This window comes from Petaurus breviceps, unplaced genomic scaffold, assembly GCF_028583685.1.
Source record: "Petaurus breviceps papuanus isolate PSGF00001 unplaced genomic scaffold, PetGlider_PUasm1.0 490, whole genome shotgun sequence".
NCBI classification, from domain to species: Eukaryota; Metazoa; Chordata; class Mammalia; order Diprotodontia; family Petauridae; genus Petaurus; species Petaurus breviceps.
Window position 1 is genome coordinate 9,072,692 of NW_027186352.1, and position 27,821 is coordinate 9,100,512.

The 27,821-nt window shown below is 46.3% G+C and overlaps 1 protein-coding gene across 2 annotated transcripts in view; it reads right to left on the reverse strand.

Moving 5' to 3' along the window:
• DOCK1 (dedicator of cytokinesis 1) overlaps positions 1 to 27,821 on the reverse strand; it is a 618,254-nt gene that overhangs the window by 446,545 nt on the left and 143,888 nt on the right. For both annotated transcript variants that reach the window (XM_069101719.1, XM_069101718.1), the window contains exons 21-23: positions 27,078 to 27,178; positions 24,784 to 24,918; positions 10,942 to 11,050 (exon numbers count right to left, since the gene is read on the reverse strand). In XM_069101719.1, the coding sequence (XP_068957820.1) occupies positions 10,942 to 11,050; positions 24,784 to 24,918; positions 27,078 to 27,178 (345 nt within the window). The remainder of the gene's footprint in view (positions 1 to 10,941; positions 11,051 to 24,783; positions 24,919 to 27,077; positions 27,179 to 27,821) is intronic.

A 27,821-nucleotide genomic window follows, 5' to 3' on the forward strand; every position in this document is an offset into this window, starting at 1 on the left:
GTGTGTGTGTGTGTGTGTGTGTGTGTGTGTGTGTGTGTGTGTGTGTGCATGCCTAATGTCTCACATTAGAATGTAAACTCCTTGAGGGCAGGGACCATTTTTGCCTTTCTTTGTAACCACAGCATTGGCATTATGCCTAGGACACATTGAGGGCTTTAATAAATGCTTGTGGTCTCATGGGGCTGCCACATGCAAGACCGATTGCCAGTGGGGGAAGGAGAGGAAATCGAGAGCAGCAACGGGCAGCATTTACAGTTCAAGTCTGAATTCACATAATGGAAAACATCCTAGCCCCTAGAGCGTGGGAATCCCAAGGTGATTCCTTAATCACGATCCTCTCCCCAAAGCAGAATGAACTTGCTGGGCTCCCCATCCCAGGAAGTGTGCAAGTCACAGGGAAGGACCCCTTGAGGATAACGATGCAAAGGGAACTTAGGCTTAGGCATGGACTGGACCAGAAAGAAGGCTCTGCAGGTCCCTTCAAACTCTAATTCCAAGGACTGTTTCAAAGCCACAATGGGGACTCCACAGCCACCAGCACTGGAAGGTGAGCTCTCTGAAGACCAGGAGACCTGGCTTTGGATCAATTCTCCATGCTGATGAGTGCAGAGCTTTGCCCGTGGTCAGGGCTTAAGCGATGCATTCTCATCCATCCATTCTCTCATGAACAAGAGACACATCATGGAGGTCAAACTCCTAAGACTTGTCAATGAGAAAGATGTGAGGGGTGAAGATGAGGGAAAGAGCAGGGCAACACCATAGATCCAAAACGAGAAATGCACAACACACTTGAAAAATAGCGAGCACAAAACCAGGAAGGAGGGCTGTTGCTTCCTCCCATGTCTAACCTCAAGCACACGACCTCAGTTTCTCATTTGGACCCTGATTCAGAAAGCTCAAGGGCTACATGAGTGATGCTCTGCCCAATGATTCTCGATATATATATATATATATATTCATTATTCAATAGACATTAGAAAATGTTTCAGAAAAAAAGAGGAAATGTTTCATAACATCACCACTCACTACCAACAACAATCAAGAGTGATCTCCAATGCTTGGATGCTACAATAACTGCCACAAAGCCTTGGAAATGCACCCCAGAAATTTTCAGCTGACAGAATCATGTAGGCTTGGTTTGATTTATTAGTTTGAAAGAGGTCACTTCTGGGTTTCTAGAAATGTTACTGATAGCATCAAACACTGGCCAAGACAGCAATATCTAGAGACTGACTCCCCTAGAGTCTCCATCAGCCCTCAGAGGGACCAAGAAATGAGAAAGCACACCTTCAGTAAGTCCCACAGGCTCTGCACCTGGGAAAATGCCCATCAGCATAACCTGACCTAGCCACAGAAGTACACAAAAACCTCCATACATCTTAAATAAAAACTCTTCTTAAGCCGAAAACCTTGTCTTTTTTATAAAGTGATACAAATAAAAAATATAACTAACACAAAAATTAATGAACAGCTCCAGCAGATGAAACCTGAAAGAATTCACCTACTTTTCACCATCTGCATGTACACGTGGAGATAGAAATGTAGAACATGCCCTGAACTTACTCTAGCAACCCTCAGCTGCAATGCAGACTGAGCGTAGCCTCCACCTCCCCCAGGGGGCATCTCCAAGGGCCACGGGATGTCTTTAACCTCCTGTAGAGCACGGGCCCCAGCCGGCATCCTTCCTTCCCATAACTGGGAGGGAGTATCGATTAGCCAGCCAGGTGGAGTCAGGTTTTGGCAAGCAGTATTTACTAAGGTGACATAATTCTCATATTTGGTGCCAAATATCCCCCAAAGTCTGTAGCTCAATGTGTCACTAGTGCATACAGCGTCCAAGGGACAGGGGGGTCTAGCTAAGAAGAGAATGTGGCAAAAGGGTAACTCACGGCTCCCGTCAGTCCTTGTTCTGGAGTCTTCGAGGGGATTTCTCGTTTTCCAGTTTTACTGGAATTCGGACAGAGCCTTGAGCCTGCCCTTCCTCGTTGGGTCCACAGCAACTATACGTCTCTGACATCTAAGGACATGCTTCTAGTCAATGTCCAATTCCTCCAGTCCTCCAAGACCCTCCGCCACCACCACCTCCTCCACCCTTCCCCCTCCTCCTCTTCTGAAGCTTCTCATCGGCTTGTTGACCAGCAATGAAAGAGAACTCTTCCTCTTGCAAAACAACCAGTCTTCACCTTTTCCTTTCAGAGCCCTCACTGAGAGCTGCTATATTGGATGAAATGCAGTAGCCCCAAGGAAGAGAAGAGAAAATGAACCTCCCTCCTTTCTTTGCAGAAAAATAGCATAGGACAGGCAGGGAACACCGCTGATGTCTCAGTTACTTTTCCAAACGGTGCTTCCTTTTCCTTGTTACCACAGACAGTTTTGGGGGGGGGGGGGAAAGAAGAGTGGAGGGGAGCCTTGAGAAATGGAGATGACACTGAAAAGCCTGGATCTTCTATTTCTCAGTTTCAAGGTATGGACACACATGTGCACACACATGGACATGCACACACATGGACACGCACACACACACTAATTCTCAGAAGGAAAAAAAAGATCAAACCTATAAAATCTCCAAGACCTAACTCTTCTTTCTGCTTTCCAAGGTCAACCTCCAACCTCCAATCCTACCCTCTACAAAATGTCTCCCTCAACTCTTGGATGCCAATGTGCCCAGTAGGTTGGGAGCCAGTGGGGGCTGCAGGAGTAAAGAGAACAGGGCAGATGGGAGATCCGCTGAAGAAGTCACACAGACAAGATATGGCCACAGATTAGATGTGGGAGGGGAAGGGGAAGAGAACAAGAAAAGGGAGATTACAAGGTTACAAACCCGGGGACGTGGGTCTAACAAAGTCATTTTCAAGATAAATATGACAAGATGTTTATCTTAAGTCAAAGTGAAATCAATTCTCAACTGTGAAAATCACCGTTTATCCCACCTCGGTGACTGCCTCTTCTCCCTGTTCTGTGAATCTTGTCTCCATTTCTTTTGTAATGATAAACCCAGAAAAGGATACTCCATATCTCAAACTTCATCTTCCCAGAAATTCTATAAAAATGACATTTTCCAAGAATTAATTACATATTCGAGATGTTTAGCTAATCAGCCAACGAGGACTGTTAATCTTGCTTAATCATCTAATGAGACATACAGAGAAATTTATGCCTCTAGATGAGCATCTCTCACTATAAATTATTCCATCTAAAGGTTACAGGAGCACGGAAGCCAAGATATCTTCGTTTTAATAAGCCCAGACTTTGATGGTGCAGACTTTGGTTTTCTTCTATTCCTACTGGACTGGGCAAAGTTGGATGCATAAGCTGCCCTCAAAGGCTGAGAAACCCCGCTTGAGTGAGGAAATGTCGGTGAAGCTTGTTCATTCCCTATCAAATTTATCAAGGTCAAAGATGATGCGATGTTTTAGCCTAAAGCACATGACAGAGGAAATCCAACCCAAAGAATGCAGTTCGACCAGTATTCCTTAGGGCCCCAGGAAACAAAGACAAAGGAAGTAGCCCCTGCCTACGAGGTGCTGATGACATTTTAGGAATCAAGAACTTGGGACTAAGTAAGGGGCTAGGGGAGACCAGGATGAGGTGAGATGATGCCCACCAGGACTGCAAGGGCTGAGTATGAAGTCTACTCCAACAGAGACGCTGAGACTGCAGCAGGGCCACAGGGAGCCGCAACAGAGGCATCTGGATGGATAAGCAAATTACATATTCATAGGAGTTAAAGAGAAAGGATCAGCAAAGACTCCACGGCAAAGGCACAGCTTGGGTCACGTCTGAGAAAGAGGACATTTAGGGAGAGGAGGTGATGAGGGAAAGCAATCCAGACAGAGAAACACCTGCTGCAAAGGCACGGCAGTGGGTTCTGAGCCGGCCAGTTGGGAGTGAGGAAGCAGAACAGGCCAGCTGGGCTGGCCTACGGGCGTATTGATGGGGGTGTGGCGTGGGAGGGCCAGAAACCCAAGCCATGGGGGGACTAGGGATATAAGGAGTAAACACAGAGAAAGTCCTACAGTCTTTCTGAAAGGAGACAACAGTGGAAATGATTCTAGGGGAAGCCAGAACCCAAAGGCAGCCTTCCTTCTAAGGAAATAGGCGTCCCCTTCCACATCTGGCCTGTGGCCGCTCCCCTCATCCCTTAGCTCTTCCCTTCAGGCAATTTCCCCAGACTTAATAGGATGAAATGCTGGGGAGAATTGGCCAGGGGATGAGTCCTCTCTTCTTCAAACTGCAGTTTCCTATTTCCTTAGAAATGCAACCAGTTTCAACACTTGCTGAATGTGTGAGGTGGCTGTAGGGATCTGGGGAAGCCCATCACTAGACATAAGCTTGACATCTGTAGAAAGCAAGCAGGAAGTATTCAGCTTTAACCAAATACTAAACAGAGAAGGTGAGGAGAGAGCAGAGGAAGGGTAGGTGAAGAAGAAAGGCAGGGAAGCAGTGACCAGGGGAGGGAACAGAGGACAGCTTCCAGACTCAACCCCAGGGACCCCCGGCTGATGGTGGGTTCAAGACATACACCCTGCAAATACAAGAGACTAGCCCAAGCCCAATCAAAGGCAGAGTTTCTTCAGATCTAGAATAGTTGAAAAGATGGTGGACGGACCTTGTGGAGTGTCACCAAAATGTCATTTGCTCTAACAACCCAAATTAGAAAGCACTCGGACCAAAAAGGTGAAATCTAGGATTCCTCGGGCTGGATCCCGGAAAGCTCAGCTGTCTGCTACAAGCTCAGGTCTGCCACACCCATTAGGCCCACCTCAAAAACCGGCTAAGCCTAGGAAGCCCCCACTATGTGCAAGGCACCAGCCCAGGTACCCATGTATGCCACACCTACCACTTCTGGAATCTACAGTCCGATGGGAGGGGACACACCACGGACAGGGCTGAGTACAACACGCGGTACAGCGTGACAGGGATGTAGAAAAGAAAGACGTAAGGGCTTGGTCATGGAAGAGATGGCAAGGAGGACTGTGGCCTGGACAGCTCAGAGCCAGGAGGGAGCTGCTCCCTTTACAGAAGTGGGCCCTGAGGCCCAGAGAGGGTCAGCAACCACCCAGGGTCACACAGCAGCACAAGCCTCTTCCTCCACAACTTTTCCACTTGTTCCAGTTTGTGCTTGTACTCTCTCTAACCAGATTTAACCTCCTCCGGGGAACATTATTGATTCCTCTGTTCCACCCCCAGGGCCCTAACAAAGAAGAAGAGCTCAATAAATGCAAGGCGAGTTAATGAGTAAATGATAGGCAAGAAGAATTCTTATGAACAATTCTACAGGTAAAGAAAAAAAGATCAGTCAGGGTCTCCAAGGAGAACACAAAGGAATCTGCTTGAAGAGAAAAAGCTCTCCGTGCTGCGGACCCAGGTTTGGAGACAGTGTTTCTGAGCCCCGCATCCCTCTGGTCTTGTGGAGAGGACAAGGGCCTCAGCAGTGCCAGACAGGAAAATGACCAGGACAGTGCTGAGAGACTCCCAGAGGCCTCCAAACATCCAGCCACGGCCTAATGTCTAGAAACACAAACAGACTTTTACTCTTTTCTTTCCATTCGAATCCAATCCAGCAAGGCCCAATTAAGCACCGGGTAGGTTCCAGGCCCCATGCTCAGGGTTGAAGGTCACACAAACAACAGTAAGGAAACGGCCCTTTTCCTACTGTGTACACATTGCTTAAGTGACCATAGGAGAGTGTGGACACATTATAAACCTTTATGACAAGTTCAGACTTCAGATGATCAGAGTATTTAGGAGCTAGAACAGACCTGAGAGTTCTGTTTAGACCCCAAGACCCAGGCCTGAGCAGCCATTTCAGCCCAGGATTGCATCTGAGCCCAGCACCAGGGCAGGGCCTCTGCCCCAGAGGCCTCCTGGGGACCACTCAGGTGCCTAACAGAGAAGAACAAAAGGTGAGCTCAAGCCCAGTTTCCTTAGAAGACCGTCAAATAAAGCTCTCAAATCCCTGCTTCCCGTTTCACAGCAAAGCGAGGTCGGCAGGAAATACAGAATGAGTAATTTTCTAATAGGACATTGGCATAAGTGCTTCCCTCCATCAGTCTGGGTTAGCCAGATACTGCCTCTGGATGTTAGTGAAATTTTTATCCAGCCAAAGCTCATTCAACTTTGTCAGCGATCAGTGAGATTAATAGGAACTGGGTGTCCCAAAAGTCTTAGTGCCATTTCAAGCTTTAATACTTAAGACTGCACTGGGACTTTTGGGCCACCCTGTCTATAAAGTGCTAGAGAAAACTTTAGAAGAATTACAGAAATGTCACTTTTTGGGTGACTGTTATATGTGTGTGTGTGTGTGTGTGTATATACATATATATATATATATAGTTGTTAAAACAGGAAAAACTGGGAATACCTAATGGCTGTGTGACCCTTGGCAAAGCTCTTAATCGCTGGCTAGTAATGACAACCATGACCGAGAGCCACAAGAACAGCGAGAACAGCTTCTATATACTGCTTTAAGAGCTCCACAAATATTGTCTCATTTGACCCTCACAGCAACCCCAGGAGGCAGGTGCTGCTTCATCACCATTTTACAGGTGAGGAGACCGAGGCAGACAAACGTTGTAAGTGCCTGGGGACAGATGTGAACCCAGGGCTCCCTGACTCCCGGTCACACTGTGAGGCCACAAGTTTCAGAGAAATCAGAAACCTGTACTGCTCAAGGCAGTTTCCTCACTGGGAGTTCTCCACAACTAAGAAATCAGAGGCCTGGGCCTTGGATTCCCTTATTATAAAAACCATCAATTCCCCCCAAATTAGGGGAAAAAAAACGAAAGAAAGTTGGACGGGAATATTTCAACTTTGTCTTTATCTCATGGTGCCTAGAACAGCGCTTGGGAAAGAGAAGGCGCTTGGGAATGGTTGCAGAATTGGAACAAATGATGGCGGCGACGAAGCCGTACTAAAGGGCCCACTACCAACAGCTATTTCAGATTCAGTAGGGGTGCACGGTCATAGTGTACACAAGTCAGGAAGAACAAAAACTCTCTTTCTGAAGAAGCCTTGGTTGTGAAGAACGCTTCCAGGATGCAGCCATGGGACTGGAGAAGCGCCAGGCTGAGAACGCCATTTTCTCCATTTGCTCATTATCAATCAAGGAGTGAGCATTTATTAGGCACTCACTGTGTGCCGGGCACATAGTACCGACATCTCAAGTCTGAGCATTCATGATTCCATGTCCATTCGCAATACTGGATCTGCAGTCAGGACGCCCAGTTTCCAAGCCTTTCTCCACCCTCAGGCAAGACCTCTTCCCTCTCTAGGCCTCGGTTTCCTCAGCTGTAAAATGAAAAGGAAGGATTCTCTGACCCCCAGGGTCTCCTCCATCTTTAAGACTACTATGCTGTGCCCCCAAGCAACCCCAGAGAGACGTACAACTCGAATCCTCAGAGATGGAAACGCTCCAATTTGAGACCATTTCCAGGCTCCTAGAGGCATATGGCGCTTGAACAGAAGCCAGCAGCTAGAGAAACATCACTTCAAGGTCAAATAGCTGGATCCATCTCCCCAAACAGAAGCTTGGCACCGATGTCTGAACGTCACAGAAGTAGTTTGTGTCTTATAATAAAACACCTTCCCAAGAAAGGTCTCCCACGGTTTCCGTCACCAAATGATTTGACACACAGGGAAGGAGGCAGACGCAAGTCAAAGCCTAGCTAAATTTAATGATGGGAAAATATATTTAGAATTCCCAAACTTCTTCTGAGCCCAATGCTTCCTGTAATTTCATCTATTCTTATGCTAACTCTTCCTCTTTTGCTAAAATGCCTTGTTGGAGTTAGTGACACTGATTCACAGACTCAGGCCTTCTCAGAGGAGCACAGAATGGGGGGCCAGAAGGGATCTCAGTGGCCTCGAGGCCCAATCCTCAGCCAAAAAGGGATCCACAAAAGAAAATTTCCTAAGAGTGGCTGTCCAGGCTGAGCCTGGGAGTGTCCAAGAAGGAGACATCCATGACCCTCAAGGGAGGTCATTCCTCTTTAGGAATGATTAGGAAAATTTCCCAATCATTCCTCTTTAGGAATGATTAGGAAAATTTCCCTGATATTCAGTCTAAACCAGCCTCTTTTTCTGACACCTCCTTCTTTATAGAAGCCATGTTCACTCATCTTAGTGAGCCCATGGTCTCATTAGCTTTGGGGGCTACTACATCACCATCCTAACTGACTCTTACTGAGCTGGCCGGACATTAAAACACCCCCACCTTTTTCTGAATAATGTCTTTCTCTCTCTAGATAGTTACAGCCACCTTATACCCGTGAAGTTTATTTTTTGTACCCCCAAGAGGAGCCTTTACATTTATCTCTAATGAATTTCACCTTATTATATTCAGCCCCATACACTAACCTGTCAAAACCTTTCTGATGCTGCCTCTTGTGATCACTAGCCCCACCAGTTTTGTGCCATCTGTCTCTTTTGGAAGGGACCTCTTTGGGCATCTAGACCAATCCACACTTAACTAAGAATCCATTCCCAACACTTTCCAAATGAGAGTTCATGCATCTTATCCTCACCAGCCTCTAGTGAAGAGGAGCCCACGACATAGGGAAACCATCCACTCCCAGAAGGAGAGGTTAGGAGAAAGGTCTTCTTTATATCAAGCTGAAATCTGTACTTTTCTCCCCCCATTCCTCCTTCTGTCCTCTGGGGTCAAAGATAGCAAGCCTGCCCCTCTCCCACACTCAACCACGTCCCCCCCACAGCTTCATTAAAGTCTTTTCTAAGCTAAATGTCCCCAGCTCATTAGAGGATCTTCAGGTATCTAACCCTCGAATCTCTTCACCAGTCAAGGGGCATTCCAGGTGCAACCCCATTTTCTATACCCTTCCTAAAGTGTGTCACTCCAAAAGGAACACAACACTCACTCCAGACATGAAGTGAGCAGGACAGAGGACGGGGGTCTGTCACTTCTGTCTCTGGAGCCCATGCCTCCCTTAATGAGCCTTGGGAGGGCATTGGCTTGGGCATTGGGCTATCACTGGTGACTGGACTGTCTCCTATCAGGCATCAATTTCACTAATAATAGTGGATACAGAGCAAGTTTTGTCATTAGACCATCAAGACTGTTTTTAGGAGCATCCGCTGCAAGAATAGCCAACCTAAGCAAATTAACTAAACATCACTTTACTCTTTTGACAAACTGCAGATCCATCTTATCAAAAAGTAAGAAGACAAGTGTTTGCTAAAATGTTGAACCGAATACACAGAAAGAACAATTCTCTTAGAAAAATAAAATGCTACTGTCAGAAAACCGCAATGTCTAGGAGTTTTTTTTTAAAGGAAAGTTATTTTGTTCACGTTGATATATATTTGTTCCATTGGTCACAACCACTGCTCGACATGTCGGAAAACAAATAAATCTTCGTTCAGGAGAGCTTGGCAAAGCTTTATAGCTTGGAAATTACTTCTCAAAAACACTTTTCAAACAATAGTTGGAGGGTTGTTTTCTGAAATTAAACATTAAAAAGAACATTAAATAAATGTTTGTGGAATGGAAACGAGAAAGCGAAGCCAAGGCGGGACGCCATTGTGTTGGGATAATCAGGTGGAAAGTCCTCTTAGGGCATCCGCATTGACAACACACTGCCAATTTCATGGCTAATTTTGTAATGGAGAAGAGTCATCCATGGAGAATCAAAATAAAAGCAATGCCCCGGAGACATAACTAAGGAGGCTTGGGGCCCCGTCCCATCTCCAAAGGAGTGTTCAACATGATCCACACTACATGTGGGTTGAAAGGAGAAACATGGAAAGCAATCATGACCCATCTGTGATCACATGACATACAAATCTCTCTAAGGCAATGATCACAGACCTGAATGCCACACAATATGATCCACTCCCCTGCCTGAAGCAGTATAACCTTCATTATCCTCGTGTCAGAGACTGCCTCAGTTTCCTCATCTGTTAACAGAAGGGGCAGGACACCAAGGCCCCCAAGGACCCTTCCAGCATTTGATTTATAATCCCATGACTCTGGAAGGATTGTGCTTGAGGACAGAAACCACATCTCATAAGACTTCAAATCATAGGGAGACAAAGCATGGTGCCCCAGGAGAAAGCTCCGGAACTGAATTCAGAGGGTGTAGCTTCAAAGAGAGGTTCTGTCACTTAACAGCAATGTCTCATTAGTGACCTCAGTTTCCTCCTCTGTAAAATGGAGATATTGGACTGGATGACCTTCCCAGCTCCAAATCTATGATCCTCTACAAAGCAGACCTACTAGAACAGAGGATGATTCATCTGACAAGACAGGAACCCTACTGGGCAATGGTTTGCCTAACTATCCCACTAAGGAACTGGGCATTATGGATGGTTGGAAAGGAAGAGAGAGGCCCTGTGTATGGCTCTCACATCAACACAAAAAAGGGAGGCCAAAAGACTAAGACATCGGCTGTTCTAACACACCTCCTAGAGGAAGGAAAGCAATAGACTAGGGGGTGATCCACAGCAGCTCCAACCCCATCCCTCCCGCACCAGAGGAGAGTCAGAAAGTGCAGAACCAGCTGATCGGCAAGTCTGCTTATTTAAAGAAAAGTAAGTTCAGATTACTGCCTTGCAGAGAGGGCACAGACATATGCAATAAAAGTGTTTAAAAGCATCTAAGAGGGGGGAAAACTTTCATTATACCCACTAAGCACGATTATGCTCCTTGCAAAATATACTCTGGGGCCTTCAGGCTTCACTGCATGCATAATTAGGGCTTCTCTCCAGCCCACAATCAGAAGCCCTTCCCTCCTCCCTCCCCGCCTATCTCCCTCCCTCTCTCCCAGCCTGCCTATCTCCCTTCCTCCCTCTTTCCCTTCCCACCTATCTCCCTCCCTCCCTCCATCCCTCTCTCCCTCCAGGCTTCCCTCCCTGCCTCCCTGTCTCCACCCCCTCCTGGTTGGCTCCACACAAGAAGCTCCTTCAGAGCCTTCAAGGCCATACCTTGACTCGCACGGTCTGATCAGAGATGCTGCCCATCATGTCATTGATGGACTTGAATAGCTGCAGCAAGGACTCCATGAAGTCAGCTTCCCCCTTGTTTTCATACAATCTGTAAAGAAAGCAGCCAATGGAATTAACAGAAGTCTAGTGACCAGGGCCCAAATCTAGAGGCGGAACAGTACACATACATGCACACGCAAACACATACACGCACACGCACACACACACACACACATGTCCATCTGTTTACAAAAAATGATGATGTTGAAGCCTGGTGTTCACTTCGGAGTTTGCTGAGGCCTCAGCCCTGGTTTCCCTGGAGCTGCATAACAGCCTTGTTGGCTGTCTACAGACAGTTGTCATCTTCACTGTACACATGAGAAGACTGCGCTTGAGAGGACTTGGGGGGGAGGGGTAAGCTCATGCTCACACCAGGGTTAACTGCAGGATCCAAGATCTGTCTCCAGGTCTGGCAAAGCAGCCAACATGGCAGCTTAGCCGAGAAAGCATTAGACTTAGAGTCAAGACACCTCAGATCCACATCCTGCCTAGGATCCTGGGTGACACTGGAAAAGTCATTTAACCTTCTGTGTCTCGGCCTCCCATACGAAAAATAAAGGGGCTGGACTAAGGGTCTTTGAAGTACCTTCTAGTCCTAAACCCAGGACCCTAGGATCCATTATCCCACAGAGATAGAGAGACAGACAGACGGATGGATGGACAGATGATGGACAGATGGACGGACAGAGGGAGAGATGGATGGACAGACAGATCTAATCTGCATTCCCAAGCAAGGAGAGAGCTGGACAGCAAAGTACACAGAGTACTTCACTTGGCATCCAGAAAACTCCAGTTCAAATAAAATTTATTAGCTGTGTGACCCTAGGCAAGTCACTTTTCCTCTGTTTGCCTCAATTTCTTTATCTGTAAAAATGGAGAAAATAAGAGTACCTGCCTTCCAAGGTTACCATGAGGATGAAGTGAGATAACTTATGTAAAAAGCTTTACAAACTTAAATACATCCTGGATTTTATTAGCTGCGATTTCATCTGACACTTGCAGTTTTCATGAATTCAGACCTTTTTACTAAAAGTTTCACAGATGAGAGACATCCTTGACATGTTTTCAATGAGCTAATTTTTTGTAAAGAAAATATTCCTACGTGCACTAAAAGAAATACTAATTGAGAAGGATCCTGGATGGAGCTGTGAATAAAGGGCTGGGCTTGGAATCAGAAAGGATTGGGTTTGAATCCACCCTCACACACACAATCTTTATGACCCAGGGCAAGCCATCTAAACTCCCTGAGACTCAGAAGGAGACTGAAGTCAATGGCTTTTAATGAATTCTGTCCTAAAACCAAAAAGTCCTCAAGTCAAAGGAAGAATGATATATAGCTTTTCCATAAACCTGAGTTTTCCCATAAGCCTCAAAGGGAAGGCACGAACGGTCTGCATGACTGGAGTCTGGCCACATTTAAACTGCAGCCACTTCAGGGAACTTTTCAAGGAGAGATGGGGAATGTATATTCAGCAGGAAGTCAATTACCACACCACACAGTTGCCATTCAAGGCCCTTGTTAGCATGGGCAATGGGAGCAGGGGCCCCAAAGAAGGCTGGAAATCACCCAGAAACTAGGAAATTATCCCAGTGCCTGGTTTCATGACCTTAAACCAAAAAGTTGCCCCATTTCTTATATAACTTGCAGGAGGAGCCAAACAAGCAAAAGCCACAGACACGAATAAAGGCCACTCATCACTCATCGAATGCTTTTAAATGTTCTTATTGTCATCAGCAACAACAAAAGTGACACTTATGTAGCCATTAACTTTATGCGAGGAACGAGGGAGGAATGACACCTTGGCATCTTTTCACTCCAAATTAACAATTTTATTCCCTAGTGGGACACCAAGTCAGGGACAGGGAAGATGCTTCGTGTGGCCACGAACAAGGACAGAGAGAAGGGGAATCTGGCCATTTGTATTTTCCTAGGGGTGGATCATTAGAGCTTTCAGGACTTAATTCCGTCTCTCTGAGGCTGGTTCTCTCCAGTTTTCTCATTAATGTGGTGTTATGCACTCACAAACACCCAACCCCCTGCCAAGATGGGAGCAGTCACTACAAGGATTCATGATGGGGCTCTGAAAAAATCTTACTGCCACTGAACAAATGGTCTGGAGTCAAACAGCTTGTTGTTTTTCTAATTTAAAAACAATCATTAAGAATAAGAGAAATGCAAATCAAAACAACTCTGAGCTTTGGCTTCACATCCAGCAAACCAGAAAAGATGGCCGGATGAGAGTGGTCAGTGCTGGAGGAAGTGGGGCAAGCTAGGCAGCCTCCACGATTGGGAGAGAGACTGAAATGCCCATGGGCTTGACCCAGAAAGCCCACGGGAGGTGTACATTTCAGCGAGGTCGGTGACCAAAACAAAAGCCACATACAGACCCAATGTTTACAGGCCACTTTTGATAGCGGCAAAGATCTAGAAATAAAGTAGACACTCAATGCAAGAAGAAGGACTGATCCAACGGTCCTACATGAGCACGATGGCGCATTTCTGAGGAAGACTGATGAATGTGAGCAGAGCCCAGAAACATGGAAAGACAGACATTAATAATGAGAAGTAAGCAGACCGAGGAAAACAATATAAACTATAACAACACCGAAGTAAGTGCTAAGGACAAAACCAAGAAAACAAAACTGAATGCTAGCAAGTTACAATCACCGAGCTCTGGCCCCGAATTAAATAGATGAAAAAGCTTCCCTGAAGAGGGGGAGAACTACAGACAATGTCAGCCTTGTTCAGTGAATGAGTAAGAAAGGGCTTTCAGGGAGGGATGGAGGCATGGGACTGAAAAACATACTGGAAAATGTAGGCAATGTGAAAATAAACGACATCAATAAAAATTTATTAAAAAAATATGGATTTACATAAATGAAAAGAGAAAGGGCTCACCACCATTGATATCAATGTCTTTAGCTCAAAGAATTCATTCTTTGTGGAGTCCTTGGAAGAAAAATTAAGTCAATTATGACTAAGTCGCAGTGAAGAGTTTCACTTGAGGGAAATACAGCAGTGAAGAATGAGCCAAAAAGAGGGGGGGGAAACTTCAAAAGTTTATTTCAATCAGAGAAGGAAAAGTACATTTGTCAGTTTTATCTGGGAGCTCATTTCCCCCCCAAGACAATAAATGCCGCAGGATAAGCAACTGAAACTCATTTTTTTTTTCTTCCAGTTGAAAACACCATATACAATTTGCCAACAGGCTGGCCTAGTGGTACCAGCAACCAGAGAGAAGGATGGGCAGAGGGGTGGGGGTGGGGGGGGGTGGGGGGGGGGGGGGGGGGGGGGGGTTGTCTGTGTGTGTCTGTGTTTGTCTCTGTGTGTTTGTCTGTGTGTTTGTGTCTGTGTGTGTGTGTGTATGTGTGTGTATGTGTGTGTGTGGCTTACAGAGAAACTTCAAGCCCTCCCACTGCTTTCTATGAAAATAAAGACCTTTTAACAGCAGCAGCTTGGGGTTGCTTTTGAAGACGGGGATCCGGAAAAGGCCAATAAATCCAAACAGAAGAATTATTAAAATTAGAGAATTATTCTAACACCCCAAAACTTCTGATGTCAGGGTCACAATCACTTGCCTTCTAACACAGACAGGGAGCTTTCCAACGTCTTCCAGACCAGTCTCAGAGCAGTTAGAAGAAGGTGGAATCAAGGGAGAAGGAGGTTGGGAGACGACCAGGTCGTCGCTGGTTCAGTCTCTCCCTTTCTGAAGCAGGGGACCATGGGTATGGAGGTGGCGAACTCATGTAACGTGGTGTTTGGTGCTAGTGAGCTTTTTTAACCTTTTCTTTTCTATTCTTTAATATGAGGGATGGCGGGGGCGCGGGGAACACTAAGAAATGACAGTTTTCAGAAAAACAAAAAAGTCAGTAATGTTTGGCTTGGTTAAGAATGTCAGCTCTTTCAGGCAGGGACAGTCCATTTGGTCTTTGTATTCCCATTGCTTTTCACAGTAAATGGCATACAAAAAATGGTTAATAAATACTTGCTAAATTAAAAAAAAAAGAAAAAGAATCATGGAGGAAGCATTAATCTAGAGGTTGTGGATGGATGGATGGATGGATGGATGGATGGATGGATGGATGGATGGATGGATGGATGGATGGGTGGGTGGGTGGGTGGGTGGATGGATGGATGGATGGATGGATGGAAGGATGGATGGAAGGATGGACAGAGAGGTAGATGGATGGATGGACAGAAGGATGGACAGACAGGTGGATGAATGTATGGATGGACATATAGACCTGGCACAAGGACCTGGGACTGCAAAATTCATCAACTAAATTCAGCTATTTGCTCTAGTATGTGGAGGGTGGTATGGAGGCAGATGAGGAGGGACTCCCAGAATGGGCATCTGATCCTAGGGAAAAAATATTTTTGATATTTATATTTCAATACACTTGGTTTCCTTTGTAATCCTGGGACTTTATTTTATGCATTTAAAAGCATTATTCAGTGAATGGGACCATTAGCGTCACTATTCCCAGGAGGGTCCATGATACACACAAAACAAGATGAAGATCGCTTGCACTAAATCAAACATGATCAAAACAAGAAATGAGATGTCCTTCTTGAGGAGAGAATGAGGAATGGACTGAGTGGGCAGGTCAATAATGAGATCCCAAAGGAGAGAAGCCTGGTCGTCAGGTGGTCATTCGGGTCTGAAGAGGGGAGAGGAGTGGCCATGACCCAGTGGGAGAATGGAGTCCCCGGGTCTACGAGGCTGGTTGGCCCTCTGGGGCGCCCCTGCCTCACATGAGGAATTGGACAGGCTGAGGAGCAGGTCCAGGAGAAACCTAGCAGCCTGCCCTCCCTGCCTCTGAAGGTTTCTGGGGCTTGCAGCCCCTCTTTTATGCGCTCACCAGGGTCTACTTTGAAGGAAGCCACTGCATTCCTTTCCTATCTCTCTCCTACAGATAAAAGTCCCTTGGAGGCAGAGACCTATCCCCCTGGTTACTGTAGGTCTTCATGGCCTGGTACACAAGAGAATGTCTATGAAAATCTACCAAATGCATGAAAAAGGCAAAATAAGGATTGTGTCCCCAAAATAGGCACTACCACATGCTGTCTGCGAATCTGATTTGTCCAGAGGGTCCCTCTTTGTGCTCTTCAGGATTATGTAGTTTTTCAGGTGTCTACACTCCAACTGACTTCAGCCATCACACTCTTGAGGGCAAGTGCCACCAGCCTTCACTGCATCCCCTGCAGCACCCAGAACAATGCCACAACACCCTCCTCCATGTCCCTGCCAATAGGGGACACTCCCTTGAACATGATAAGCCACATGCCTCAGGCCCACATGCAAATCTTAGCTTGAACTTTCAGGGTCTGTCAATCGACTTCTTTCCTTCTTGTTATCTTAAAGGTGCAGCCTAGATTCAGGCACTGAACACAGTGTCTGTGTTCCTCAGAGGGAGCTGTATGGCTGCAAAATGCTTTCTATTATTTCATTCAGTGCTTGCAGGAAACCTTTGGTCAGCCTCCTTTTACAGACAACAAAACCAACCACCCTAAGAGAGAAGGGACTAGCCCTTGGCTACAGCATATCCTGACCACTTCACATTTGACAGTCACGACGCTCTATGGAAAAGTAAGTTGTTTTCATCCTGATGGCAAAGAAAGAGACATGGGTCTGCAGCCCGAAGTCCCGGGTTCAAATTCTGCCTCTGAAATTAACTATGTCTCTGGCTCTCAAATTCTCAACTATAAAATAAATAGGGGGGAGAGGAGAGAGAAGGCAGATACAAAACGGCTTCTGAGATCTCTTCTAGCCTGCTTATAATACTATGGCCTGAGGATTTTGAGTCTCATTATACCAATGGACAGCTGGGCAGCACAGTGGATACAGCATCAGGCCTGGAGTCAGAAGACTCCTTTTTCTAAACTGAAATCTGGCCTCAGACTTGCTAGCTGTGTGACCCTGGCAAGTCACTTAACCCAATTTGCCTCAGTTTCTTCATCTGTCAAATGGATTGGAGAAGGAAATGACAATCCACTCTAGAATGTCTGCCAAGGAAACCCCAAAGGGTGTCAGACAGAGTCAGACATGACCTAAACAAGTGAAGGCCAAGAACATAACACTAGTGAGTGTCCTTGGGGAGGGGAGACATGACCAGCAAGTGCTAGAGTCTATCTGCTCCTGCCCCGCTCATCAGGAAGGGGCAGAGCTGAATCCTTCCCAGGGTTTTCCTAACAGTGCCTGCCCCCAGGTAGTTTAGGGGCTGATCTTTTCCCTGCCCTCTCCCTTTCTCCCCCTTTCTTTCTAGACACTGAATCAGCTTAGTTAGCTTTTTAGGAGAGGAAACATAATGACCTCAAGTGCTTTCTCAGTGAAAAGTTACTAACACAATCACTATAGCTCAGAGACCCCAGTTAGGAAAACCACTAACATTCAGACACTGGTTTGGACTCTCTGACCTAATGAGAATTTGGGGTTGTCTCTACCCATCCCTTGGGATCCTTAGTGTTCAAGGCAAAACTCAGGATGCACCAAACATTTAGGGAATAGAAGTGAACAGAGTTACAGTGTCTAGGACTGAACAGGAGGAAGTTAGGGGAGGAGCAAACTTTGAGGGAGGTATTTCTGTTAGTCCTTGAAGAACCAGCAGCTTTAGTCCAATTCTTCTGCCCCAACATCTCCATAAGAGCCCAGTGGCCCTCCTCCTTTTCTCCTTTCTCTACCACAGTTTAACCCACCTCTCCCTTTCTCCTTTCCTCTTCTTTCTCCTATCACCAATTTTCTTGAGCCACTCATGAAGTCCCAGGCAAGGCTGAGGACACCATCTCCTCACTGCTGCTGGTCCTCACTCCTTCCTCTCAGTCTGTCTCAGACAATGTGTGTGTCCCTTAAAAACTCCTGAGCACAACAAGTCTGCTCTCTGTCTCTAAGACTGCAACAGTCTCGACCCCCTCTTAGGGCTGTGATGGACCACTAGTCCTTCAGAACTAGAAATCTCAGGAAGCCAGTCAGCTCTCAGCTTCCTCTTACATTCCTCCCCAGGTGTGATAGTAATGGCAATTAAAGATTCCCCTGTATTGGCTTGGTTTTCAAATTGATTGTGTTAAAACCCAGAGTTTGTTAATCCCACCTGTGGGATGGGCTTGTTGATGTGAAAAGAAAGTCCTGAACTGGGAGGAGCTGGTGACGTAGATTTGGAGAGACACTAGAGAGAGGCGGAAGATCTTTTTGGAAGCAGCACCTCATGGAGAGAGAGAGACTAAGAGAATTGCTGGTGGCCGCTTTGAATTGCCCTGGACTTTTGAGACCTGCCCCCTGAGCTGCCAAGGACTGAGGAGACATGGCTGTTTTGCTGGTACTTTGTCTGTCTGTTTTGATGTTGTTTTGCCAGATTTGTCCACTGGTGAAAGACAGTCCTTTTGTTGAAGAAGTCCTGGAACCTGGCTGTTCGCTAAGAAGGCCTGCGACTGTCCTGCAGACAGAGAGTGAATACTGTCCACTGGTGAGGGACAGTACTGTTGTTGCAGGGGTCTGGAGACTGTCCTGCAGACAGAGTGAATACTGTCCACTGGTGAAGGACAGTGCTGTTGTTGCAGGGGTCTGGGAGCCTTTCTGTTGGTTCAGAAGCCCTGAAGAAGGATTTTCTTGTTGTATGTTTACAGAAATCCTGGGAGAGGGCTTTGCTAATGTGTTCAGGGGTTCTAGGACTGTTCTACAGACAGAGGATGAATTCATGAAGGGACTGGCAATGTATCTTATGGCCTTGCTAAGCCTTGTCTCCCCAGGAACTAAGATTGCTGAGAACTTGCCTCGTGTCAAGATGAAGAAAAGACCTCCATTTGGGTATGAAGTGCTGTGTTTAAACTTGATGTAACTCTGGGGTAGATTCAATTGTGATCCAGGGGTGGGGAACTTTTGACCTTATGTTTGGAAACTAATCTCCATTTGAGACGAGGGGCTCTGTGGTGAACTTAATTAAGGTATAGCCTAGAGGTGGAGAAGTATTTAGAACAGGGACTTTGTAATTGATTGAATGATTGGAAGGTCCTGGGGTGGGGTAGTACTTGGAGATTATTTAATCACACTTAGTAAATGCTGTATTTTGAGTGATGTCATGTTTTGATCTTCTCTGTTCTTGGTTTGTCACTGAATAAAATAGAGAGCACCTATGCTGGTATTCTGAACCTCGGGAAGTTGCCTTTCCTTGGCATTACATTACACCAGGGTTTAGAATTTTGAGTCCAAATCGAACCTCTCTCACTTACTATTTACTTAACTGTGGACAGGTCTCTTAGCTTATCCAGGGCTACCCAGTTTCCTCATCTGCACAATGAGAGGACCTCAAGGTGGTCCCTTACAGTTGGAATCTATGATTCTGACCAGAGTCCAAATCCCAGCTCTGTCATCTAAGAGCATGACCTTGGGCAGCTGCCTCACCTCTAAAATGAGGGTGTTACATCTGAACAAGTTCTTCAACTTTTCTGTATCATGGAGCCCATTCACAATCTGGCAAGGCCTATGGACCCCTTCTCCAAGGGTTGTTTTTAAATGCTTACAAAGTACTTTGGATTTGTCAGGAAATCAATTATGTTGAAATACAGCAAGCCAGAATATCAAGAAAAAGGAAAGTTCCCAGACCCCAAGCTAAGAACGCCCAGACTAAAATGGTCGCCAAGGTCACCTCCAAGGCTCAGGGTTCAAGCACAGGCTTCCATTCATTTTTTTCCCGTTAGATGCTGTCTCCCAGCTACCGTCTAGGACACAGGTGGTTTTAGGTTTGAGGCCAAAGGTGATGGGGGCAGTTTCCTCTGAACTCCTTCTGAGACCATCTCAGGAGGGACTTCCCATCATAACCTCTGTTCCAGAAAACTGACCCTCATCCCGGCAGGAAGCTTCTACCTAAGCTTAGCCCAAAAGAGAAGGACACTGAGTATGGAGACAAAGCCCAGGGACAGGCAGTGGTCTCCCTGACTGACCTCTCACAGGTCACAACAGCAGCGGGACAGAGGGACACCACCATCGGGGCCTTTCTCCTCTTAGGAATCCCAAACTACGTAGCCTGGCTCTGCCCCAGGCCTGCCTATTTCTGAGCCATAAACAAACCAACGCAAGGAAGGATGCCCCAGCTGGCTTGTATCTGCCCATCCATCTGACTGCATTCTTCTCCCTCAGGTCCCTGAATCCCCTGCTGAATGCACAAGTCACCTTACCCTTACCTCACAGCCCAGCTACTCAGGCCCTTAGCACAATGCCTCCGCATGTTAAGGGGCTTAATAAATGCTTGTGGGCTCCACTGAAGGACTGTGCTGCTTTTCCTGGCCGTGATACTGATGCAAGGTAAAGAAAACTAGAATGAGGCCAGGTCAGGAAGCCTCGTCTTCTCTCTGCATCTCCCTCCCTCGGAGGCTTTAGGGCACCTCTTTATACCTACAAGTGACCTTGGGGACCACTTGGTCCAGGAGTCCTTAACCTGAGTCTGGAACCTTTTTCTTTTTTTTTCCTTTACTATTTTGGATCACTGTATTTCAATATAATTGATTTCCTTACAAATCTGATGGGCCTTATTTTATGAACTTATAAACAAGGCTTTGCCAGACTTCAGAAGGGGCTCCACCATAGAGAAGAACACTTGTTCTGATGTAACACCCTCATTTCACAGGTGAGGATGCTGCCCAAGGTCACCCTCTTAGATAAAGCGCTGGGCTTTGGACTCTGGTCATGGGACCATACACAGTCAGACTCAGATTCCCACCTGCAAGAGATATGCTTTGCTCTCCCACTAACTAGATACTCGACTTTGGATGGAACGTTTAATTTCCTGGGCCAAAATCCCCTAAAAGGAAGAGAATGGATTAAATGATCTTTGAGGTCCCTTCCAGAAGCAAAATTCTATTAAGATTTTCCTTGTTTCTTAGGGCTCTTTCCCCTGCGGTTGTTTCTAAGATGAACTTTTCTCAGTTCTGTTCCTTTCCTGCCTATTCTAAATTGTATTCTCAGACTCACGGTCTCTATACTGAGTTTATTCCTCCTTTCATCCTGCGTCTTCCTCATGCATTTAAAGCACTTCTATGGATTTTTCCCAAAATTCTTCTTTCTGCTGTCTCACTCTTAGAAATATCAATTCATGAAGGAAGTAATGTGACAAGAAGCCATGTTCCACAGTAAAAATCATTCATCGTCCCTACCCCAGGCATTCTCCATGATCATTCTTCTTCCCATTAGCTATGTGAATGAAGGAGAAATAATATTTCAGCTAATCAAACAATTATAATAATATGTTATATTTATATCATAAAACATCAGTCATCAAAACCATTTGAAACTGATTAAACAACAGAAATTATAGATCAGACTAACAGGAAAGAAGCAGAAATACTTGAATTCAGAAACCCAAGTGGGAAAGAACTCTCCATTTGACAAGAACTTCTGGTGAAACTGGAAATCAGTCTGACAGAAACAAGGTTTAGACCAAGAACTTAGACCATATTTCAAAATATGGAGGCCTAAGAGAGGTAATGATTAGCAATACACTGACATCCTGTTCTTAAGCAGAGTGGCTAGAAGTCATTAGAATCTGGGTTCAAATACTACCTCAGACAGTGATTAATCATGTGGCCCTGGGTATGTCAATTACCTCACTTGTGCCCCAGTTTTGTCATATGCAAAATGAGGAGGCTGAATTCAATGGTCTCTTAGGTTCCTTGCAGCTTTAAATATTAACTTTGACTATCTTTAAACCTATCTTTAAGATTACTACTAAATATCAATTTACAGGAGTCATTTGGATGGATTTGAATGTTTATACCCAGAAACTTTCTTCATAATCCCTGAACTAATGGACTAATTGCCATGAACTAATGCACTCACTCTCATAAAAATATACATAAAAATAGAGAGATGTGCACATATGTACAACAAATACATGTATGTGTCTATATACATACACACACCTCTGCCTATCTGTCTGTCTATCTTTCTGTGCATACGCAGACACAAATTCTGAGTTTAAGCACTGGGGTTCAGTCTACAAATTGGATTCCACCCTAGCTTGGCCCAAAAGACCCCTAGATAAAGATGGCCTTGGCCTTTAAAGAAAATCAGACCTTCTTTTTAAAAAGTTCTATATCGTATTTCATTCTTAATTAGCCTTGGGAACAGAACAGTAAACAAAAGCAGTTTATTACCTTGCAAGGTTCAATAGTATACTAACTATGGATTATTAATGGACATTAGCCCCTTTAGAAATTTTATGAAGATTCACACGCAGAAAATAACTTTTTCTTTGGTTTTTGTAGGATCATGGTGCACAAAATTGGATTTTAAATTCCCTCAATTTCTGCTTAGCTCTTATGAAGGTTGCCTTAGGCACAGCTACATAAACATGAATATGACTCAGAGGAAATATGAAGATATTGATTTTTTTCAATAACCTAACTTGGGTTTTGAAATAGGAATATATTATACTAGATCTTTACTTTGGGAGAGCAATGGGGGCATTTCTGCTGCCAAGAATATGCCATGTCAATGAGCCCTCCTCACCAAGAGACCCACGTAGGCCCCCAAACCAATATCAATACCCGCCACCAATCACAGAAGGGACCAGGAGTCACCATTTCCAATCCCCTCATTTTTCAGATGAAGAAACCCAGGGCAGGAGAAAATGATTTTGCCAAGAACAGAGAGAAGGACGGATGACAGTGAAAGGATCTGAAGCCACGTCAAGTTACTCTGACTTGCCAAGTCAAACCAACCAATCATCTGTACTGGTCCCTTCCCACAGTGCAGGCTTAAAGGACCAACGGTGACCTTTGATCATCCAGTGACATCAGGGCAATGAAGAAGGCTCTCTGTTGTCTGCACAGGCTGACCAGAAGATCATTATATTCATTTCACCTACAATTTTCAGGAACTATCTTTTTTTTTTTTTAAGCAATTGGGGTTAAGTAACTTGCTCAAGGTTACACGGCCAGTTATTTCTGGGTGTGGTGCTAAGTATCTGAGCCCAGATTCGATCCCCAGGTCATCATGACACTGGAGCCAGTGGTATTACTCGCTGAGCCACCTGGCCACCCCTAAGCAATTGAGGTTAAGAAACTTGGTCAAGGTTACACGGCTAGGTGTTTCTGGGTGGGTGCTAAGTGTCTGAGCCCAGATTCGATCCCCAGGTCATCATGACACTGGAGCCAGTGGTATTACTCGCTGAGCCACCTGGCCACCCCTAAGCAATTGAGGTTAAGAAACTTGGTCAAGGTTACACGGCTAGGTGTTTCTGGGTGGGTGCTAAGTGTCTGAGCCCAGATTAGATCCCCAGGTCATTCCAACACTGGGGCCGGTGCTCTTACTCGCTGTGCTACCTGGCCGCCCCTTCAGGAACTATCTTAAAAAACTCCAAGTACTTTCATATAAGATGATTAATTTATATACTGAGAGAGGTGAACAGCACAATGTGCACCAAACCTCCCAAGCTCCGAAGGGAACCTCAGTGAAAAGGAAACAGCGGAGAAGCTGTTCCAGGGAAATCCTCAACCAAAATACAGGGAGGGAAAAAGGAAGATCTTGAATCCCTGGTTTTGTCCCCCATAAGCCAGCTTTATTTTGCTAATTACGGAAAGAGGGAAAAGGGTCACGGCAGTGGGGGTAACTGAAATAGGGACAAGAGAGCCAGGGCCAAGGGAAAGACATTCACAGAATTCCCAAAACTCTGATCTTTGTGGCACAGTGGACAGAACTGGGCCTGGAGTCAGGAAGACCTGAGTTCAAATGACTCCTCAGACACTTACTAGTTGTGTGACCCTCCGTGTGACCTCCATCTGCCTCAGTTTCCTCAACTGTTAAGCAGAGATAATAACAGCATCTACAGACCCAGGGTTGTTGTGAAGATAATAAAGGCAAACTTCGTGGCAGTGTCTGGCCCACAGTGGTGGCTACAGAAATGTTTATTTCCTTGTATTCCTCCTGTCCCCCACTCCAAAGCACCTCTGGTAACTCTGCTTAAAGACCCTCAGTGATGGGGAGGCCCCTTCCCAGCCAGGCAGCCCAGCCCACCTTGGAGTAGCTTAACTGGTGAGGACGTCTGTCTAGAAACCAAGTCTAAGCTGCTTCTTCTCATTCTTGCTCTGACCCCAGTTCTGCCTTCTGAGGTCAAGCAGAATGAAGTTAAATCCCTTGTCCACAGGACCCCCCTTCAAAGATCAGAAGAGAATTCTCCTGTCTCCCTTGAATCTCCTCCAGACTAACCATCCCTGGCTCCATGGCCCCTGTCATGAGTTCAGGATCATCCACCATGCTGGTTGCCATCTCTAGACACCCACCAGCAGGTCAATGTCCTCCTTAAATCATGCCGCCAGGGCTGACCCGTACTGAGGGTCCAGGGGAGGGCTAATGAGGGCAGAATGCAGGATAACGGCCGCTCCCTGGCCCAGAACATTCTCAATGTAATGTCCATTAAAGGACTAGATCTTTATTCATTCTAATAATTTCAATTTTAAAAACACAGCCATATTTCCAGGAGACAAGCTTTTACTCCTCTGTGTGTATGGCTAACAGCCCCATAGCTAATACCATGAGCTACCTCCTAATACCCTTCCCCCACCCAAGAGAAACAGCCCAGCCATGGGGTCCCCTCAAAGTGCTTAGTGATCAACGTTAACATTGCCTCCTCTGCAACGCCAACAGAACATGATCACCCCAAAAATCCTCTCCCCAACATCACCACCTCTATCAGACCAATAGACTGTGATCACCCCAAGAAGTCTCCCCCAACCCTGACCAGTCCCTCAGGAGCCAGGGGCAGGGCCCTTCAGAGGCCACGAGCAGGACTCACTGGTTGAACAAAATCCTGGAGCGCACAATGAACTTGAAGATGTACTCAAGGGCCTTCATGGCCTTGTAGAGTGGCTCATTGACACCTGGCTTCTCGGCGCTGTCCACGTAGCTCTTCAACACTTTGGTCAGTTTCCTGGGCAAACACAAGACACAAGTGACCGTGAGTCTCCCCAGGCCCATGGCGGAGTCTCTGCCCAGGAGGACGGGGGGAAATGCAAGAAAATCATTTTCTGCGTTTCCAGGGGATTGTCAGTTTCTGGCTTCATGTGTCTTCTTCTTCATAACTAAAAGGAAGATAAAATCCCCACCAGGCAGAGGGAGCAGCTCACGAGGCCCAAAGGCTTACCCAGCCAAGGAGGAGCGAGCCCCGTGACAGAAGGGAAGCAATAACAGCCCATGTCAAAGAAGAGTGACAACATTGTCCCACCAGACCCTCATGCAGCCAGGTGGGAGGGGTGAGACATTGTCTTCCCCATTTTTCAGATGATAAACTGAGGCTGAAGAGTCTTCTATCTGGAGCCAGGAAACCACAGACTGCCCTGACTCTCCAGACCTCTGTTTCCCCATTAAAGTGGAAAGAAGTGAGATTCAGCCCCACTTGAGGCACGAAGTTAAGTTGAATTAAACAAAAAGCTTGAGAGGCAGCCTGGGAGGTGGCCCTGGGGCGGAGGGAAGGCAAGCATGGGGAAGGGCCACACAAGGGCTGTGGGACCCAGGCTGAGTCATCTGACCTCAGGCACCTCTCTCAGGCCATTTTCAGCAGAGAAGGGTGTTTCCACACAGGGAGTGTCCTGAAACAACGTCATCTCAGGAAAACCAAAAATGAGAGACACAAATTGGTTGTGGGCTCATTTTTGGCTCTCAGAATAGGCAAAAAGCAATCCACCCAAATCTTCCTCCTCCTCCTCCAACTTCTAGTATAAGGACTATGTTGTTTTTGTCTTGTGCCCTCTGGGCCTAGGCATATAATCAGTGTTTGCTGAATTGACTTCATTCAGGCAGGAGGCCCAAGCCATCCCCAGCTCCACTCTGGTGGGCTAACCTGGGAACCTAAGCCCATGACCAATGTGACTTTTGCAGCAAAATGGAAGCCAGGTGGCCATTACCTTCCAAGAAACTTTGTGTTAGAAGCTAGAAGGTGCTGCCATTCCAGCTAACCTGAAGGAAGACTTTTTTACTCTTAATGGACCATTTAATCATTTTTCCTCAGTAAATCACACTCACTGTCAAAGGCAATGCTGACAGACAGTCACAGGGAGAAGCTGTCACTCGTCCATCCCTCATCCTGAGAAGCCTGTCTGAGGCTGGGCCTTAGCTAAGAAGGTGATTCAGTCTTATTCAAGAGGCAGGACAAGAACTTCCCTTCCAGAAATGACGAACCACACACAACTGGAAGGAGGAATGAGAGTCCTAAGGCCTGCAATCAAGGAATGCCCCTAGCCACGGTACGAGGGAGTCACCAGGGTCTTATGTAAGGAGTGAAGAGGAAGGAGACCCCGTGCCTCTGATTTAAAATGTCACAGGCCTCTTTCACCAAGGTAGCATACTAAAATGAAGTGGCAGTACGGCACAGTGGGTATAGTCAGGGAGTCAGGAAGACTTGGCAAGGACCACTGACATTTCTGAGATGAATGACCTTGGACAAGTCACTTAGTCTCAGGGCCCAGGAACCTTTGAAATGGCAAAGCTATACAGAAGAGGAACATTTCCTATACAAGTGCTGCTACATGGTTTTGTGTCCCACCCCAGTGATGTATTTAATAAATGGGCCAATGAAGACACAAGGATCCAGTCACCAGCTGAGTGGGGTATTTATGAATAAATACCTAGAAGGTATTTATGGGCTTAACCCTTTCTGTGTCGTGGACCCTTGGGCCATCTGGAAGCCTAACTGTGGACTTTAAAGCATAAACTGAAGTGTGCAGGACTACAAAGGAAGTCAATAAAAATACGAAGTCAGGAAGATCTGGGTCCAAAGCTAGCCACAGAGACTGTGTCCCCCTGGGCAAGTCACTTAACCTCTGCTTTCTGAGTTTACTCACCTGTCCCATGCACATAAGAGCAGCACCTGCCCCGCCAGGGCTGGTGTGAGAACCAAGTGAGATAATATCTGTGAAGAAGCGCCCAGCCCAGGGCCACAGCAGGGGCTGGTAAATGCCCACTCCCTCCTTTCCCAGTTCACAGATCCCTGACCTGGGGTCATACACAGAACATGGGAAGGAGAAAATAAAACTAACAAACACCCTCCCCTCACATCAACTTATTCAAAAATGGCAGGAGAAGGTGACTCACGTGTAGGCCAGAGTGGCACTGAAATGCTTCTTGATGTAGGTCTCTAAAACAGGATTGAAATGCTGGAACTTCCTGTCTGCAATCAGCCCGATGATGAACACCTGCCAAAGGGACAGTTTCCCCCATGACCAACCAGGAAAAATGAGGCCACCCTCAAGACCCCACCCCCACCCAGACCGGGCCAGGCCCAGCACCCTCCCAGAGGTTCTCTGCCCAAGGGTTCTGGGGCCACCTGCAGGAAGCACAGCTGACTGAGCTTCCTTCTCCATGAGCAAACCTCATCTTCAAAACGACAGAAGGTTTGCATTAAAAGGAACATTTCAACCTTTGGAGAGACTCATATGAAATAATGCAAAACAAGAGTAGATGGAAAGCAGGAAAAGGGAATGAGAACGAACGCACGGAAAACCCAGAGGGACCCACAGAGGGGAGAGGACGGTGTGACAGCCCTGGGGCTGCTGGGAAGGAAAGACCTTCAGCAAACGCAAATGGCGGCTCTTGGGAAACATGCTCTCAGGGAGGCGTCTGGGAGCTAACACAGCGAGGGGCTCATGGAGATGCCCAGGCTCACACAACCAGGATGGGTCAGGCGGGCCTCCCGGCTCCCAGGCTACTACCACAGGTGTGAGCACCACGCTACACTACCCATCGCATTGAAATGAAATGAAATCAATAGTTACTGTCGAGTACAGCAGCTTCTCCTGATGATGCTGGTGACATTTCTAGGACAAGATTTCCTTTTTT